Raw genomic sequence first — 17,200 nt, 5'->3', positions numbered from 1 at the left:
GTGAGCCACAAGACATGGAGGTCTTGTGAGCGGGTTCTTTTCGCCTGTGTCGATTAAGGCACGTCCGTTGTTGAATTGCATGAGGTGAGAATTTGTAGTACTAACCACATACTCCGGTAAGCCTTTACTCGGCTATTCTATTATGAGAATGGCTACTCGCGCACTGGGAGTGGAGAGATGGCGGGAATAGCGTGTACCCACGTGGCATTGGGCTGGATTGGTGGAGTACTGTATTCTCGGGTGGCGCGGAGCCGTTCTTGTTTTAGAGGATCCAAGGGTAGGTTGATATATGTGAGTCAGGGACCTGCATATGTCGTGTGGTCTGGAATCCCCAGCTGGGTTTTAATCGGTTCGAATCGTCGTTGCTCCTCGGTTATGGAGACTCAACTCACTGTTCATCATCGTAGAGTAATAACCGGAACTTGAGGCTGGTTGAGAAAGTGTTGGATATGAAGTTTCATGATCTCAACACGGACCGTGTCAGCTTCGTATATGATTTTATGAAGTTTTCTATATAAAGATTTTTGTTAAAAAGCTTTTATGCAAAAGAACTTTGATTATTGCTAAAGCCATACCTTGAATCCCTGAGCCTGCATTCCTAAGTTTATCAGTTATTATTTCGGTTAAGTCTTGTTGAGTACTTTTGTACTCAAGGTTCGTTGACCCCTTGTTGCAGGTGAGCCTCATGAGCAGATCTATTTTGGATCGTGCTGCATGACGGTTGTTCCTTGTGATGACGATGAGAAGTGATTGTGTGGCCCTTGGGCAGGGCAGTTTCTTTGTGTGTTTTGTATTATATTATAATGCCACTCCACTATTTTGTTTTGTAATAAACATCGAACTTAGTTGTGAGGTTTGAAACTACTGTTTTGTAAATTATGTTATTGTAAGACTTCCGCTGTTTTTACTCTGGTATTGATATTTGAATAAATGTTGTAATACTGCAATGACTCTGTAACGTGATCCTGCTCGAAAATCGTGGATGATTCGGGGTTCCCCGAGGACACTCGACAGACTTCTTAAGTTACCAGGAACATATGCATAGTTGTCAAAGGTCGATAGACAATGGCAAGTGCATGTGGGTCCTATAATTTATGAGGTTCTACCACACTTAGCCTCGAGATCTACACCAATATATGCGCCTCTTCGTTGCTAGTGTGGGAGGGCCCACGCTGACGCACCTATTGATAGGTGCCACGCAACTGTTTGCTTGACAAGACAAAAAGGCAGTATGACGTGCTATACCCGTCTACTTTTTTGACCAGACGTGTCAGACCGAACTTGACAGAACAAGTAAATAAATAAATACATAAAATAATAGTACAAGTGGCATATGGTTTTTTGCCACACTTTTTGTGCTTGGGGATTGTCCCGACCACCCTCGTGCTCGGGGATTGTCGCGACTATCCTTGTGCTCAGAGACTGTCTAGACCACCATCATGCTCGGGGACTGTCCAGACCACCATCGTGCTCGGGGACTGTTCCGACCACTCTCATGCTTGGACTATCTCGATCGCCCTTGTGCTCGGGGACTAACCTGACTACGGTTATTCTCGAGGATTCATCGTTTTCCCCATGCTGCGCTCGGGGACTGCCCCGACGACCACTCTCCGACCATTGCTCGGAGACCACTCTCCTCGGCTACATGTGATTTGTACTCACATATAGTTGAGAGCCATTTTTTTTTCTCACTTAGACCTTGCTACAAGGCTGATACCTCGCCTTCCAGCAAGCTCGGGGACTACATCGGTACGATGCACTTGCCGGTGCATATCGTATCGCTTGTACGACGATTGGATTCTCAACTTAATTGGAAATTCTTTTTAGACCCTGGCACCATGTGCCTGCGTCACCTACAACCAGGCTCGGGGACTAAGTGGGCACACTTCACCATTGCGGTGAATGTGCTTATTTTATCGACCCTACGCTCTGACTGTTGGCCATAACTACTACTATACAAGGGTCACTTACATTTCTTTTTAGAAATACAAGTGGGCACACTTCATCAGGAAAGAAATCTTTTTCTTTTTTCTTTAGAGCACCATGCATTCTTCGGACAACCGAAATCTTTAGCTATAATCGTGGTCTACTGCTCTCTGTGCTGACCAGAATACTAGCGCATTTGCTTGGTCAATGTTTCAACTAGTTGGAGATGACATGAAGACAGATCGCATTAGCCGAAGAAGATCAAACGGCGTGTCGCAACATAATACATGGTGCTTGGGGACTAGCTGTGGGGGTATTAACCCCTATACCCTTACGGCTATGCTTGGGCTGGCCTGGACCAGGGGGTCTGGCCCACTAGAAGACGACGCATGGCCTGGCCAATCTGCTCAGAGTCTCGCGCAAGGAATCAAGGCAGACTTGGAGATCAAGCAAGATCCTGGTCGGTTAGAATAGGAATCCTTATTCGGCCACCTATGGCAATTGTAACTAGTTAGGATTAGTTTCCAGATCTATAACCCTACCCCCCAGACTATATAAGGCGGGCAGGGGACCCCACTCAAAAAACATCTCATTGACATACAACAATACAACCAGATGCAGGACATAGGTATTACGCCTTCACGGTGGCCGAACCTGGATAAAACCTCATGTCTGTCTTGCATCACCATCTCGTTCGTAGCTTGCGCACCTGTCTGCCGATAATCTACTACCTTGGGCATACCCCTAGGTAGACTGCCGACCATATTTCGTCGACACATATGTAATGAGTTAGAACATCTAGTGGCACTTTGATAACCACATTTCATAATGAATTCCACCCCTCTTCATAGTACGGCTATCAATCCTAAATACACTGACACCCTCTATGGTGTCTTGAGTGCCGAAAACAAAATGGCCTTATCAATTATACATTTGCCTTGGGCCCATTTTGATTTTCTCTTTCTTCTTTTCAAGTTGGAGCACTTGAACATCATAGCCGACCACATGCCGAGCACTTAAGAGCTTTGGCCGAGCACACTAGTGCCATAGCCGACCACTCAACTTGATCTTGGACCTATCCTTTCTTAGCTACACACACTTGGCATTTAGGTTAGTCCAAATAGGTTTCATCAATTAGCCAAAACCAAACTAGGGCTTTCAAGCGCCTCCTGGATGGACATTGGTCGACAGCCTGCTGCTATTCAATGGCCGTGTGTTCATCCTAGATGGGTCTACCTTGTGGCCATAGCTGCTAGGTGCAGCCCATGAGGCCGGCCATGACGGCATGCAGAAGATGTTGAACCGCCTCCGTGCTTCCTTCTACAATGCCCACGCATACTGTCTCGTGCATGACTTTGTTTAGGGTTACGTGGTGTGTCAAAGGAACAAGATAGAGCGCCTACATCCAGCGGGACTACTCCAACCGTTGCCCATTCCGGAACATGTCTGGAGCGATATCGCCATGGACTTCATCGAGGGGTTTTCTCATGTTGGCTGGAAGTCGGTGATCCTCACTGTCGCCGACCGCTTCTCCAAGTTGGCACACTTCATTGCTTTGGGACATCCATACTCCACTAGCTCCATCTCGTGGGCATTCTTCGACAACACTATGCAGCTCCACGGCATTCCTAGCTCCATTGTAAGTTACCGTGATCCCCTCTTCACTAGCAGCTTTTCGGAAGAGTTGTTCAAGCTCACTGGAGTCCAGCTTTTGCGCAGCTCAGCCTTCCACCAGACTGACGGGAAATCTAAGGTAACCAACCGCATTATTGTCATGTACCTATGGTGTTTGGCAGGCGATCGTCCGTGTTCTTGGCTGTAGTGGTTTCCATGGGTAGAGTACTGTTACAACACTTCTTATCAGTCTGCTCTTCGTGCCACGCCCTTCAAGGTTGTCTATGGACGACCCCTACCGTCACTGGTCTCCTATTCGCCCGGCATTGCCAAAGTGGCTACAGTGGATCGCCAAATGAAGAACCGCTATGAGTTCATTGATGAGATCAGAGAGCGCCTGCTGCTGGCCCCAAACTTCATGTCGCTGTAGCAGAACAAGAAACGCCGTGACGTAGAGTTTGTAGTGGGTGATTGGGTGTGGCTACGCTTGCATCATCGGACAGCGGCCGGTATCACTCTGGCTTCATCCTCCAAGCTGGGACCCAGTTCTTTGGTACCTGTCAGATCATAGAGAGATTGGGCATGGTCGCCTATTGCTTGCCGCTGCCACCAAAGGCCAAGATCCATGATGTGTTCCATGTTGGTCTCCTGAAGAAGTATCATGGCACCCCACCAGCGGCTGTTGTTCCCTTGCCGCTTCTCCAACATGGCAGGTTAGTGTCTAGTCCCCCCAAGATTGTGCGCACCCGTCTCAACCATGGACAGTGGCAGCTGTTAGTTCACTAGGACGGTCGTACCACTACTAATGCTACATGGGAATCAATTGATGAGTTCAAAGAGCACTATCCAGATTATCAGCTCGTGGATGAACTGTTTGCTGGGGACGAGGGAAATGTTGTGGACTCTTTCACTGGGCACCAATATAGGAGGTGCCCACGCCATCCACCTGCCTCAGCTCTTGACTCAGTGAGTGGCTAAGAAAAGGAATGCGCAGGTCATCAGGAGGGATGCACTGCATGCACGGCCAGGCTGGTCAGGAAGAAGTAGCACAGGAGTGACTGTAGGAGAGTGATTTACTATTGTTAGTAAAGTGCAGCTAATCTATAAGGGCACCTTAGTTGTGTAATAAGGGCTATCGAAGGAAACAGAACCTCCCACCGGCGATTCAGCCGTGGCCACCGGCGACGAACTTGCTGCTGCTTTACCTCGCCATCCCTTGTGTTCCAATTCTCAATCCCAGCTCCTACTCCACTCTCCCCTGCATACTCCTCATCGCCCACGCCATATTAGAAACATGGCTAGAATCACAATGGATTTCCACTGATCGTCCTATGTTTTTATTTGGATTATGACTTCCATTTGTTTTTTTTTCTAAAATATTGCTTGCTAAGGATTACAGGTACCATTAAAGGAAACATTGTTTGAATACAAGTTTTTATTATTTTGTTTGTATTTCGAATTTTAGGAAACAACTATAGGTATGTTTATGAACCATATATTGTTTTTATTTGCAAAAGTGGCTTATGGTATATATCAAGTTTTATCATTGTTTTAACCAAACAAAGGTTTTATATGCTTAGTGTTAGAATATCTAGTTACTCATGTGAACACTCTACCAGTTAGGCCCTTTTCTGTGTGAATGCGGCACTGGTCAGGCCCTTTGGGCCCCTATATATTTGTAATCCCTTTGGAACCTCAAATCAAGTATGCTAAGCCTGTTGGCTTAACCTTCTATCATGGTATCAGATGACTAATTGGTCATGTGCCCGTTTCTCTCCCACCCAATCCCCTGCTTCCGCTCCTCTCCCGGCGCCCGCGTTCGCCTCTTCGGCCGCCGTGCCCACCTTGACGGCCGCCGTGTGCCTCCCGACGCCGCTGCACGCGTCTCGTCGGCTGCCGCACCCATGGCTGCCCCTCCATCTGGCGACTCCAGCTCCGGCACCTCGACTGCCACCGCCATGGCCAAACTTCACGACGAAGCCATCGCCGCCTCCAAGAACCTAGAAGACGAGGCTGCTTCTCAGCGCACCTCCAACGCCGAGTGCAGTCAGCAACTCCAGGAGGAGGCGGACCTTCTCATGTCCGCTGCCGCTGCCCAGGAACACGTCCACGCCGCCACCACTGCCCTCGATTCGGAGCGCGCGTAGGCCGACGCTCTAGAGCAGTAGGCCTCTGCCCTCTGGGATCGGCTCCGCGCTGATCCCCTCCACGACAACAACTCGCTCGATGATGACGATACGCGCTCCATCTCCTCTGAGGCCACGGCCATCGCTCACCTGCATAGCCAAGCCGCCGCCATACAGAACATCAAGAACTTGATCCCCATCGTTCTTGATCTGTAGTCCTCCAACTACTCCAAATGGTGTGGCTACGTCCTCCTCACCCTCAGCCGCTTCACCCTGAAGGACCACGTCCTCAGCAATGTCACCCACCCCCATGATGCGGCATGGTCCTACATGGACTGCATCGCCGTCTCGTGGATCTTCAACACCATCTCCCCCGACCTACTCGACGTCGTTCACGAGCGCGACGACATCACTGCTCGGGCGGCGTGGCTCGGCATCGAACAATAATTCTTCAACAACCGCGAGTCCCGTGCCATGCTCCTTGACGCCGAGTTCCGCACTCTCTGCTAGGGCACCCTCCCCATCGATGAATACTATCGCAAGATGAAGAGCATGGCAGATGCGCTTGCCGATCTTGGCGAGCCCATCCTGGACCGTACTCTGGTGCTGAACGTCCTACGTGGACACAATGAACGTTTCCAGTTCATGTCGTAGTTCGTCACTCGACAGGGACCCTTCCCCTCTTTCACTAACGTCTGCGCTGACCTCTGCCTGGCCGAGCTCAACATGGTGCCACCCTCAGCACCACCCTCAGCCCTTGTCGCCTCATCGTCCAACAGGCCGCCCGCTCCTCCACTGCCCTCTGCACCCCCGTGCCCCCATCAGGCTACCGAGGGGCAGCCGTCTAGCAACAGCAACAGTCGCGGTCGGCGTCGCCGCGGCGGATGCGGCCAAGGCAGCACACAAGGCGGCTCATCAAGTGGCCAGCAGCCCCCTGGTGGCCAGCAGTGGCCCTCCATCCTCAACCCATGGATCGGGTCCATCCATATGTGGCCCGGGTCCACCCCTGGAGGTCCTCGCGGTCCACCGCCTCACGTCGTCCTGCCTCCATCACCGCAACAAGCCCTAGTGGCTGGTGTGCCCCCGGGGTACTTCACTCCATCGTCGGTCCCCGAGGCATACTACCAGGCACCCCAGTAGGCGCCCTCTCCTACTTGGTCGCCATGGACTACCGAGTCCCTCGCCAACGCCTTTAGTACCACCGCCCTGACTCCGCCATCGAGCTCCTCGGACTGGGTCATCGACTCTGGTGCTTCCTCTCACATTGCTTCCAACCCTGGTATGGTCACAGCCTCGCCATCATCCTCTTTTCCTTCCTCCATTGTTGTTGGCAATGGTGCCACCCTTCCAGTGGTTGGCACTGGCTTCTACATCCTTCTTGGCCCTTTTCGCCTCAACAATGTCCTTATAGCTCCTGACATTATTAAAAATCTTCTTTCTGTACGCAAGTTCACCACTGACAATTCTGTTTCAGTTGAATTTGACCCTCTTAGCATTTCTGTGAAGGATCTCCACTCCAAGGACACCCTCCTTCGATGTAACAGTTCGGGACCTCTCTACACCTTGCAGCTACCTACATCTTCCTCCAGTCCCTGCGCTCTTGTGGCTACTCCCTCCCTGACTACCTGGCATCGTCGCCTCGGTCACCCTGGCAAGGTTGCCCTTCAGATTCTTGCCCAATCCTCTTCGATCATTTGCAGCAAGCCTGACGATGACTCCCTCTGCCATGCATGTCAACTTGGATGCCATGTTTGCTTACCTTTTACTAGTTCCTTGTCTAGAGCAGCTAAGATTTTTGATTTGGTACATTGTGATCTATGGACATCACCTATTACCAGTATATCCGGTTTCAAATATTACTTAGTTATCCTCGATGACTGCTCTCATTTTCTTTGGACTTTTCCCCTTCGTCTAAAGTCTGATACTTTCCCTACAATTTCCAATTTTTTCGCTCATGTGAACACTCAGTTCAGCTGCACCATCAAAACAGTACAGTGTGACAACGGCCATGAGTTTGACAACTCCGCCTCTCGTGCGTTCTTCCTTGCCAACGGCATTTCCCTCCGCATGTCCTGTCCTTATACTTCACAACAAAATGGGAAAGCTGAGCGCATGATTCGCACCACTAACAATGTCACCCGAACCCTCCTTTTTCAGGCTTCCATACCACCCTCCAACTGGGCTGATGCCCTTGCTACTGCTACCCTCCTCCTCAATCGACTCCCTACCAAGACGTTGCACATGAGCACTCCTTTTTCGCGCTCTACACCTCCCACCCCTCTTATCATGACCTACGAGCTTTCGGCTGCACCTGTTACCCCAACCTCACCGCTACCACTCTTCACAAACTTGCTCCATGCTCCGCTCTATGTGTGTTCATCGGCTACTCGCCTGATCACAAGGGCTACAGGTGCCTCAACCTCGCCACCAACCGTGTCATCATCTCTCGGCATGTTGTTTTCGACGAAACAACATTTCCTTTCTCCCTTCGCCGACCCTCACCTCCTCCACAAGAGCTTGATTTTCTAACTAACGATGACCCCCTGCCAGTCTTCCCTTTACCTGTAGGTACACCTGGGCTTGCTGGCTCCTTGCCAGCACCCATGCCTCCACATGCCCGCTCCCAGCCATCACCACCGGTCACCCCGATGGCTAGTCTAGGCACCTCGACACCCAGATAGCCTCCACCAGGTTTCCCTGTCCTACGGCCGGTGACTGGCTCACGCACGCCAGTTCCCTAGAAGTCTCTGGTACCCCCGGGCACGCCTGCGGCACCTCTGGCATGTCAGGTGCCCCCAGCGCCTCCTGTCCTAGAGCCCCCAGCACCCGCGGTGCCCCCGGCGCCCCCTGTTCAGGAGCCTCCGACCCCCATGGTGCCCTAGGCGCCTGCCTTACCTCAGGCGCCTTCAGCTCCCTCCTTCAGCAAGCCTCCTGTCATCCACGTCTACTCTAGGTGCCCTACTACACCCGGCTCACCTTCTAAGCCCGCTATGGGGGCCCCTCCTCGATGCTCCAGCTTTGTTCCCTCTCCGCCACGCTATGTCAAGCACGGCCCTCCGGTTCCGACAACGGCCGTCCCCATCCCTCTGGTCGCCAACTCCCATGGCATGGCGACCCGCAAGAAGTCCGGGTACCGGCAGCCTCATCTCGCCTTGCATACTGAGGCCCTGTCACTGGTACCGTGGTCGTGTCGCGATGCTCTTGCCAATCCGCACTGGCGTCGGGCCATGGATGAAGAACATGCTGCTCTTCTAGACAACCACACTTGGGATCTTGTCCCTCGCCCGGCCAAGGCCAATGTGGTCACTGGAAAATAGATTTTCAAACACAAGTTTCATGCTGATGGTTCCTTGGAAAGATACAAGGCTCATTGGGTCCTTCATGGATTTACACAGCGCCCCGGTGTTTATTACGATGAGACCTTCAGTCCTGTCATCAAACTAGCCACCGTTCGCACTGTCCTCACCTTAGCACACTCTCGGGACTGGCCGATCCATCAACTCGACGTGAAGAATGCTTTCCTCCACGGGACTTTGTCAGAAACTATGTACTGCTCTCAGCCCACCGGGTTCGCTGATCCTGCTCTCCTGGACCATGTTTGCAAGCTCAACAAGTCTCTCTACGAGATGAAGCAGGCACCCCATGCGTGGTACAGCCGGTTTGCCGCTTACCTGCTCACCTTGGGCTTCACTGAAGCCAAGTCAGACACCTCCCTGTTCATATACCGACGCGGCACCGAGACAGTATATTTGCTCCTCTATGTGGATGACATCGTCCTCACTGCCTCCTCTCAGCAGCTCCTCCTCCATATGATTGCTGCCCTGAAGAAGGAATTTGCTATGAAAGACCTTGGTCCCTTGCATCACTTCCTAGGCGTGGCGGTTCAGCAACACAGGGACACTCTCATCCTCTCACAGCGCCAATACACCCTGGACATCCTTGATCGACATGGCATGAGCGGCTGCAATCCCTGCTCTACCCCCGTCGACACTTGTGCCAAGGTATCTGCATATGCTGGCCCTCCTATGGATGATCCCACAGCCTACTGTAGTCTTGCAGGTGCTCTCCAGTACCTGACGTTCACCCGCCCCGACATTGCATATGCCGTTCAGCAAATTTGCCTTCACATGCATGATCCCCGAGAGACTCACCTGATCGCTGCCAAGGGGATCCTTCGCTACCTTCAAGGCACCATCAGCTATGGCCTGGTCATCCCCCGGTCTGCCCCGACTCAGCTCGTCATTTACACTGATGCTGACTGGGCAGGCTGCCCGGACACTCGCCGCTCCACCTCTGGATACGCTGTCTTCCTCGGTGGCAGCCTCGTCTCCTGGTCATCCAAAAGGCAACCCACAGTCTCTCGGTCGAGTGCCGAAGCCGAGTACCGTGTTGTTGCCAACGGTGTCGGCGAAGCTTCATGGCTACAGCAACTTCTACAGGAACTGCACCACCCCCTGAAGACTGCCTCCCTCATCTACTGCGACAATGTCAGCGCCGTCTACCTCTCCACCAACCCCGTTCAGCATCAACGCACCAAGCACGTGGAAATCGACCTTCACTTCGTCCGTGAACGGGTCACCATTGGCACTGTCCGCGTCCTACATGTTCCCACAACGTCGCAGTACACGGATGTCTTCACCAAGGGGCTTCCTTCTTCTGTCTTCATGGAATTTCGCTCCAGTCTGAACGTTCGTCCTAGCAACGTTCCAACTGGTCAGGCCCTTTGGGCCCCTATATATTTGTAATCCCTTTGGAACCTCAAATCAAGTATGCTAAGCCTGTTGGCTTAACCTTCTATCACTTAGGCTAAAAAAATATAATAAAATATTGTGCACTTATGTGATAGCACACATCCTTAGGATGACACAAGCAATCGACCAAAGAACTGGATGGGATTAAATTTAAGTGTTATGAAATCATGTCACCGTAGAAACAATAATTATATAGAAGTGCAAACACTGTGTTGCAATTCTCATTGTACTCGGTTTGTCCCAAATAATACTTCATTTGTAAAAGCAGTTGCATTGCTTGTACTGTATATAAGTTTCTCCAACCAAAACACCACTTGATAAATAACTCCTCAATTAGGCTAAAAAAGCATTAGCTAGTTGATAAAGTCGGCCATTCAAAAAAAAATGAGAATCACGAAAATCTTCTAGTGTCAGTATCATGTAACGATGCAAACATAATTATGCAGTTGAGCCCCAAACTAGCCTCAAGTATGATATGGTTTGAAAATGCTGTGATGAGATGGTGTATTCAGTTTTCCATGTCCGGCTGGGCAATTGGATCTCTACTGTCTGCCTTGATCTGTATTTCTTTTTCTTGAAAAAACATTATTATGCCTTAGGCACACGAGTGTCCATCTGTGTACTTCAGGATGTTCAGCCGCAACAACAAACTGGATTATTACCAATTCTTCTTCGGTAATGGTGTGGGTAAGACGTCCGATCGTCCGGACGCCCACGTTTGTGGGCCTCGCCCGCCCAAACGGCCCAACACTATCAATCGCACGCCTTAATAAAAAAATAAAAAAATAATCTCTGCTCACTTTCCTCTCGAATCGTGGATGTGACCGCACCCATTCTCGAATCGCCGCCGCGCCCGTACTCCGCCTCGCTGTTGCCTCCTTTCCCCACCGCTTGCTCCCTCCCACAATGCGCCCGCCCGCCCACGACGCTTGGTTCCCCATTCCCGGGCTGTGCTCCATCCTGCGCTGTGCAGCGCGCTTCATCTCCTCCCCCACCCACCCACACACACTACCGCGTCCATCCGCCCACCCCATCGCAGCCCGGCCGGCCGGCACCGATGGGATACGTGCCATCAGCGGTGGCGAGGGTGCTAGAGCAGCCAACGGCGTTGGGGGTGGCCTGGGAGATGGTGCTCCTCGGGGGCCCCCTCTAGGCGGCGGCCCTCCTCGGTCCCCTGCTCGGCTGTGTTGGGAGTATGCCCTAGAGATAATCATAGAGATGATTATATTGCCTTGTATCCATGATATATTATGAGTTTATTGAATTTCCATTAAAGACAACCTGTATCGATTAGCAATTATGTGAATTGTTTGTGAAACTCTTTTACTTGTATGGTTATTCTAATGTTGTCCCGGGTCTGAGTTCGTGTGAGGACACACATGAATAATGGATTAGCACATTATTAGTTGATGACTATGTTTCACAAGTCATAGACATGGAGATGTCAAACTAATAATGTGAGCACATGTATGACATGGGGCTGGACTGACCCAACGTGAGATGTTGTTATTATCTCTATTCACATCATGTACGTTATGTCCTTAGACCTGAGATTATTGTATGTATTCAAGATGTGAAACGACCTACTCAGGGACTATCAAACGCTACTCCGTAACATGGTAGTTATAAAGGTGGTTTTTTGGTTTTGTCGGGAAACATGCTATGAGACATAGACAATCAAGAAGGAATTTGCCCCTCTCTATATGAGAGAGATATCACTGGATCACTCTAATGATTAGATCAAGAAATGCATGGCCGTGCTTGGGTTAAGTGTTAACCTATGAGTTGGACCAAATATCGTGAGGCAAGGGAATAACAAGTATGTGGTTTTGTGGTGGTTCGTCTGATATGATCTTTGCGTACGCATAGGAGTTGACATGCCTTGCTAGAGGCCGCTATCAACTAATGACCGAGTAGGAGTACTCGGGCCATGTCTATGTGTGCGTGAACCCATAGGGTCGCACGCTTAAGGGGCTAGAAGCCTAATTCGGATTGGATCCGAGTGAGACAAGGCTTTGGGTTACTAATGGGCCTCCAACTTGGGAGCTCATTAGGGACACCTATAAATAAGTGGGGTGGGCAACGGGGCTAGGATCCACGCCGTTTTGGCAGCCGCCGCCACCCATCCTACGCCCGCGCCTGCTGCTCCTCGTGGACCTAGCAGTCCGGAGGCACGACGCTTCCTCCCTGTACGTGTGGATACATCGGAGGTGCTGCATCTGGAGCACAAGGACGAACCGCATGAAAGGGACGGACGTACGGACGACCTTGCAACTGCACGACACTGCTACAACGCGTACGACTACATCGAGTTGCTTCCGCTGCACCTGCACGTCTAGTCATAATCCCGTGATCTATAACTAGCAGTAGATCCTGGTTTATGAGGTCGAATTTTTGTTTTCTGGCTAGCATAGCATCCTCATAACCCTATAGTGGTATCAGAGCGATTACTGCATTGTTATAGGTTCAGATGAGTGCGTATGGAGATATGCGCGGTTGTAGGTGAGTCTCTGATCATGGTTCGTGATTTTACCGTGTTGGTCTCGTAACGATCGACTCGTATCGGTCGGAATTCCGCCATCCGAGTTAAGTGATACATGTAAATCCAGTCATGGCAAGATGGAGATCAATCAGATTGATCGAATCGAACCTAGGTCAAGTGCCGAGCGCATGTGATGTGCATCGGTGATAGATTGGATCTACTGCCGGGCGTTGGGGTGCAAGATAATGTGTTGTAGATAAATGGTGCCTAGCAATCAATCATTTACTTTGCGTTCAATTCTTGAGAAAGATAAGTTGAATGGAACAAACTATGCGGATTGGATCCGCAACCTGAGAATTGTTCTCAGGGCTGAGAAAAAGGAAGAAATTCTAGACACCCCATTACCAGAAGAGCCTGCTAATAATGCACCTACTGTAGAGAAAACCGCTTACAAGAAAGCATGTGATGCTGATCTTGAAGTGAGTTGCCTTATGCTTGCTTGTATGGAACCAGATCTATAGTTGCAGTTTGACAATAACCATGCAGCGCACGATATGATCGTGGTGCTCAATGATATGTTCTAGACTCAAGCCAGGACTGAAAGGTTCAATGTCTTAAAGGCTTTTGCTTAAACCAAGCTAGCAGAGGGTGCAGCAGTTGGGCCACATGTGATCAAAATGGTTGGTTACACTCAGAGGTTGGAGAAGCTGGGCTTCCCAATTGGCCCTAAATTAGCTACTGATTTTATTCTCGCGTCTCTTCCACCCAGCTATGGAAATTTCATCGCGAACTACCATATGCATGGGGCGGAGAAGGGCTTGAATGAATTATGTGGCATGCTTAAAACAGTAGAGGCTGATATCAAGAAAGGTGCTGGCAGTAGCCATGTGATGGCGGTCCAAAACAAGCCTAAGTTTAAGAAGAAGGGCAATTTTTGGAAGAAGAAAAAGGGCAAGGCTAAAGATGAGATCTCTAAGCCAAACCCACCTGCGCCCAAGGCTGGACCACCTGCTGATGCTGAGTGCTTTCATTGTCATGGGAAAGGTCACTAGAAGAGGAACTGCAAGCTGTACCTAGAATCCATAAAGGATCGTGGTAGTAAAGGTACTCCGCAGCTTGTACACTTGTTGTTTATGTTACGGACATTTTCCTTGCTAATTCTTATATTAATTCTTGGGTATTGTCGTTTAGGTCATATAAGTGAGAATCGCATGAAGAGGCTCCATTCTGATGGGCTTTTAACTTCATTTGATTTTGAATCATATGAGACATGTGAGGCTTGCCTGCTGGGCAAGATGACCAAGATGCCCTTCACAGGTTTTCCTAAGAGGGCGGTAGACTTGCTGGAACTCATACATACTGATGTGTGCGGACCAATGAGTACGACAGCAAGAGGCAGATTCCAATACTTCATAACCTTCACTGATGACTTTAGTAGATATGGCTATGTCTACTTAATGAGACATAAGTCTAAGATATTTGAAAAGTTCAAGGAGTTTCAGAGTGAAGTAGAGAATCAACGTGGCAAGAAAATTAAGGCTTTGCGATCTGATCGTGGAGGCGATTATTTGAGCCATGAGTTTAGCAATTATCTAAACAGTTGCAGAATTGTTCCACAGCTTACGCCACCTAGAACACCTCAGAGAAATGGCATGTCCGAGCGATGTAATCGGACTTTGTTGGACATGGTCTGGTCTATGATGAGCCAGTCAGACCTATCGTTATCATTTTGGGGATACGCTCTAGAAACAGCCGCTTTCACATTGAATAGGGTATCGTCTAAGTTCGTAGTTAAGACTCCACATGAGATATGGACTGGTAAGAGTTCTAGTTTGTCTTTTCTGAAAATTTGGGGTTGTGAAGTTTATGTCAAACGACTTATGACAGATAAACTAACACCCAAGTCAGACAAATGCTTTTTCGTGGGATATCCGGAGGAAACTTTAGGGTATTACTTCTACAACCGATCAGAGGGCAAAGTGTTTGTTTCTCGGAACAGTGTTTTCTTAGAGAAAGAGTTTCTCAAAAGAGAGAAAAGTGAAAAGAAGGTGTATCTTGAAGAAGTTCAAGATGAGCCAGTTGGGAAGGACTCTACGAGTGATGCTAATGTAGCAAGAATCCATGAGTTGCGTGGGGATTTGTTATTGTTAGACGATGATGAACCTGCGACCTATGCGGAAGCAATGATGGACCCAGATTCCGAGAAATGGCAAAGTGCCATGAGATCCAAGATAGATTCCATGGGAAACAATCAAGTTTGGAACTTGGTTCACCCGCCTGATGGGGTTAGACCCATAGAGTGCAAATGGATCTATAAAAAGAAAAAGGATATGGATGGAAATGTTCACATCTATAATGCTCGACTTGTTGCAAAGGGTTTTCGGCAAGTTCAAGGAATTGACTACGACGAGACTATATCGCCGGTAGCGATGCTCAAATCTATCCGGATCATTCTAGCAATAGCTGCTTATTTCGATTATGAGATATGGCAGATGGATGTTAAAACAACCTTTCTAAATGGAAATTTGGATGAGGACATGCATATGATACAGCCCGAAGGTTTTGTTGATCCAAACAATGCTGGAAAAATTTGCAAGCTTCAAAAATCCATTTATGGGTTAAAGCAAGCATCTCGGAGTTGGAACATTCATTTTGATGAAGTGGTCAAAGGGTTTGGCTTCCATCAGAATGAAGAAGAACCTTGTGTTTACAAGAAGGAAAGTGGGAGCGCTATTGTATTTCTGATCTTGTATGTGGATGACATATTATTGATTGGGAATGACATTCCTATGTTGCAATCCGTAAAGATTTCACTGAATAATAATTTTTCTATGAAGGATTTAGGAGAAGCAGCATACATTTTGGGCATCAAGATCTATAGAGATAGATCGAAGAGGCTTATAGGATTAAGCCAAGATACATACATTGACAAGGTGTTGAAACGATTCAACATGGAACAGTCCAAGAAAGGGTTCTTGCCTATGTCACATGGTATGCGCTTTAGCGATAAACAGTGTCCTTCGACAGCTGATGAGCGGAAGCGCATGACTAAGGTTCCATACGCCTCGACAGTTGGTTCCATCATGTACGCCATGATATGTACTCGCCCAGATGTCTCATATGCTCTAAGTGTTGCGAGCCGGTACCAAGCTGATCTAGGAGAGAGTCACTGGACACTTGTTAAAAACATTCTTAAGTACTTGAGAAGGACTAAAGATGTGTTCCTAATCTATGGAGGTGAGGAGGAGCTCGATGTAAATGGTTACACCGATGCTAGCTTCCAAACTGACATGGATAATTCACATTCTCAATCAGGTTTTGTGTTCACAATAAATGGTGGTTCTGTAAGTTGGAAAAGTTCCAAGCAGGAGACGGTGACCGATTCTATAGCAGAGGCCGAGTACATTGCAGCTTCTGGAGCTGCAAAGGAAGGTGTTTGGAAGAGGAGGTTCCTCATTGAACTTGGTGTGTTTTCGAATGCGTCCATCCCATTGAATCTACATTGTGACAACAATGGGGCAATTGCGTAGGCTAAGGAGCCAAGGAATCACCAAAAGAACAAACATGTACTACGGAAATTTCATCTCATTCGAGAGTTCGTTAGACAAGATGAGATTAAGATGTGCAAGATACACATAGATTTGAATGTTGCAGATCCTTTGACAAAGGCTCTTCCACAGCCTAAGCATGAGGCGCTCATGAGAGCTATGGGTATTAGATATCTTCGAGATTAACTCTAGTGCAAGTGGGAGATTGTTGGGAGTATGCCCTAGAGATAATCATAGAGATGATTATATTGCCTTGTATCCATGATATATTATGAGTTCATTGAATTTCCATTAAAGACAACCTGTATCGATTAGCAATTATGTGAATTATTTGTGAAACTCTTTTACTTGTATGGTTAATCTAATGTTGTCCCTAGTCTGAGTTCGTGTGAGGACACACATGAATAATGGATTAGCACATTATTAGTTAATGACTATGTTTCACAAGTCATAGACATGGAGATGTCAAACTAATAATGTGGGCACATGTATGACATGAGGCTGGACTGACCCAACGTGAGATGTTGTTATTATCTCTATTCACATCATGTACGTTATGTCCTTAGACCTGAGATTGTTGCATGTATTCAAGATGTGAAAAGACCTACTCAGGGACTATCATACGCTACTCCGTAACAGAGTAGTTATAAAGGTGATTTTTTGGTTTTGTCAGGAAACATGCTATGAGACATAGACAATCAAGAAGGAATTTGCCCCTCTCTATATGAGAGAGATATCACTGGATCACTCTAA

At 48.6% G+C, this 17,200-nt stretch overlaps 1 protein-coding gene and 1 pseudogene across 1 annotated transcript; both read left to right on the top strand.

The window, feature by feature from the left end:
• Positions 1–6,392: 6,392 nt before the first annotated feature.
• On the top strand, positions 6,393–7,207 carry LOC136484385 (classical arabinogalactan protein 9-like; annotated as a pseudogene).
• A 2,004-nt stretch (positions 7,208–9,211) lies between these two features.
• LOC136480237 (uncharacterized mitochondrial protein AtMg00810-like) lies at positions 9,212–10,411 on the top strand. Its single transcript, XM_066477842.1, has one exon. It carries the CDS (start codon positions 9,212–9,214, stop codon positions 10,409–10,411), a length of 1,200 nt encoding a protein of 399 aa, XP_066333939.1.
• The last annotated feature ends 6,789 nt before the right edge of the window (positions 10,412–17,200 follow it).

The sequence above is a fragment of the Miscanthus floridulus genome, chromosome 9, assembly GCF_019320115.1.
Source record: "Miscanthus floridulus cultivar M001 chromosome 9, ASM1932011v1, whole genome shotgun sequence".
NCBI lineage: Eukaryota > Viridiplantae > Streptophyta > Magnoliopsida > Poales > Poaceae > Miscanthus > Miscanthus floridulus.
Note: the sequence above shows the minus strand (reverse complement) of the source record. Positions and strands in the feature narration are given on the sequence as shown.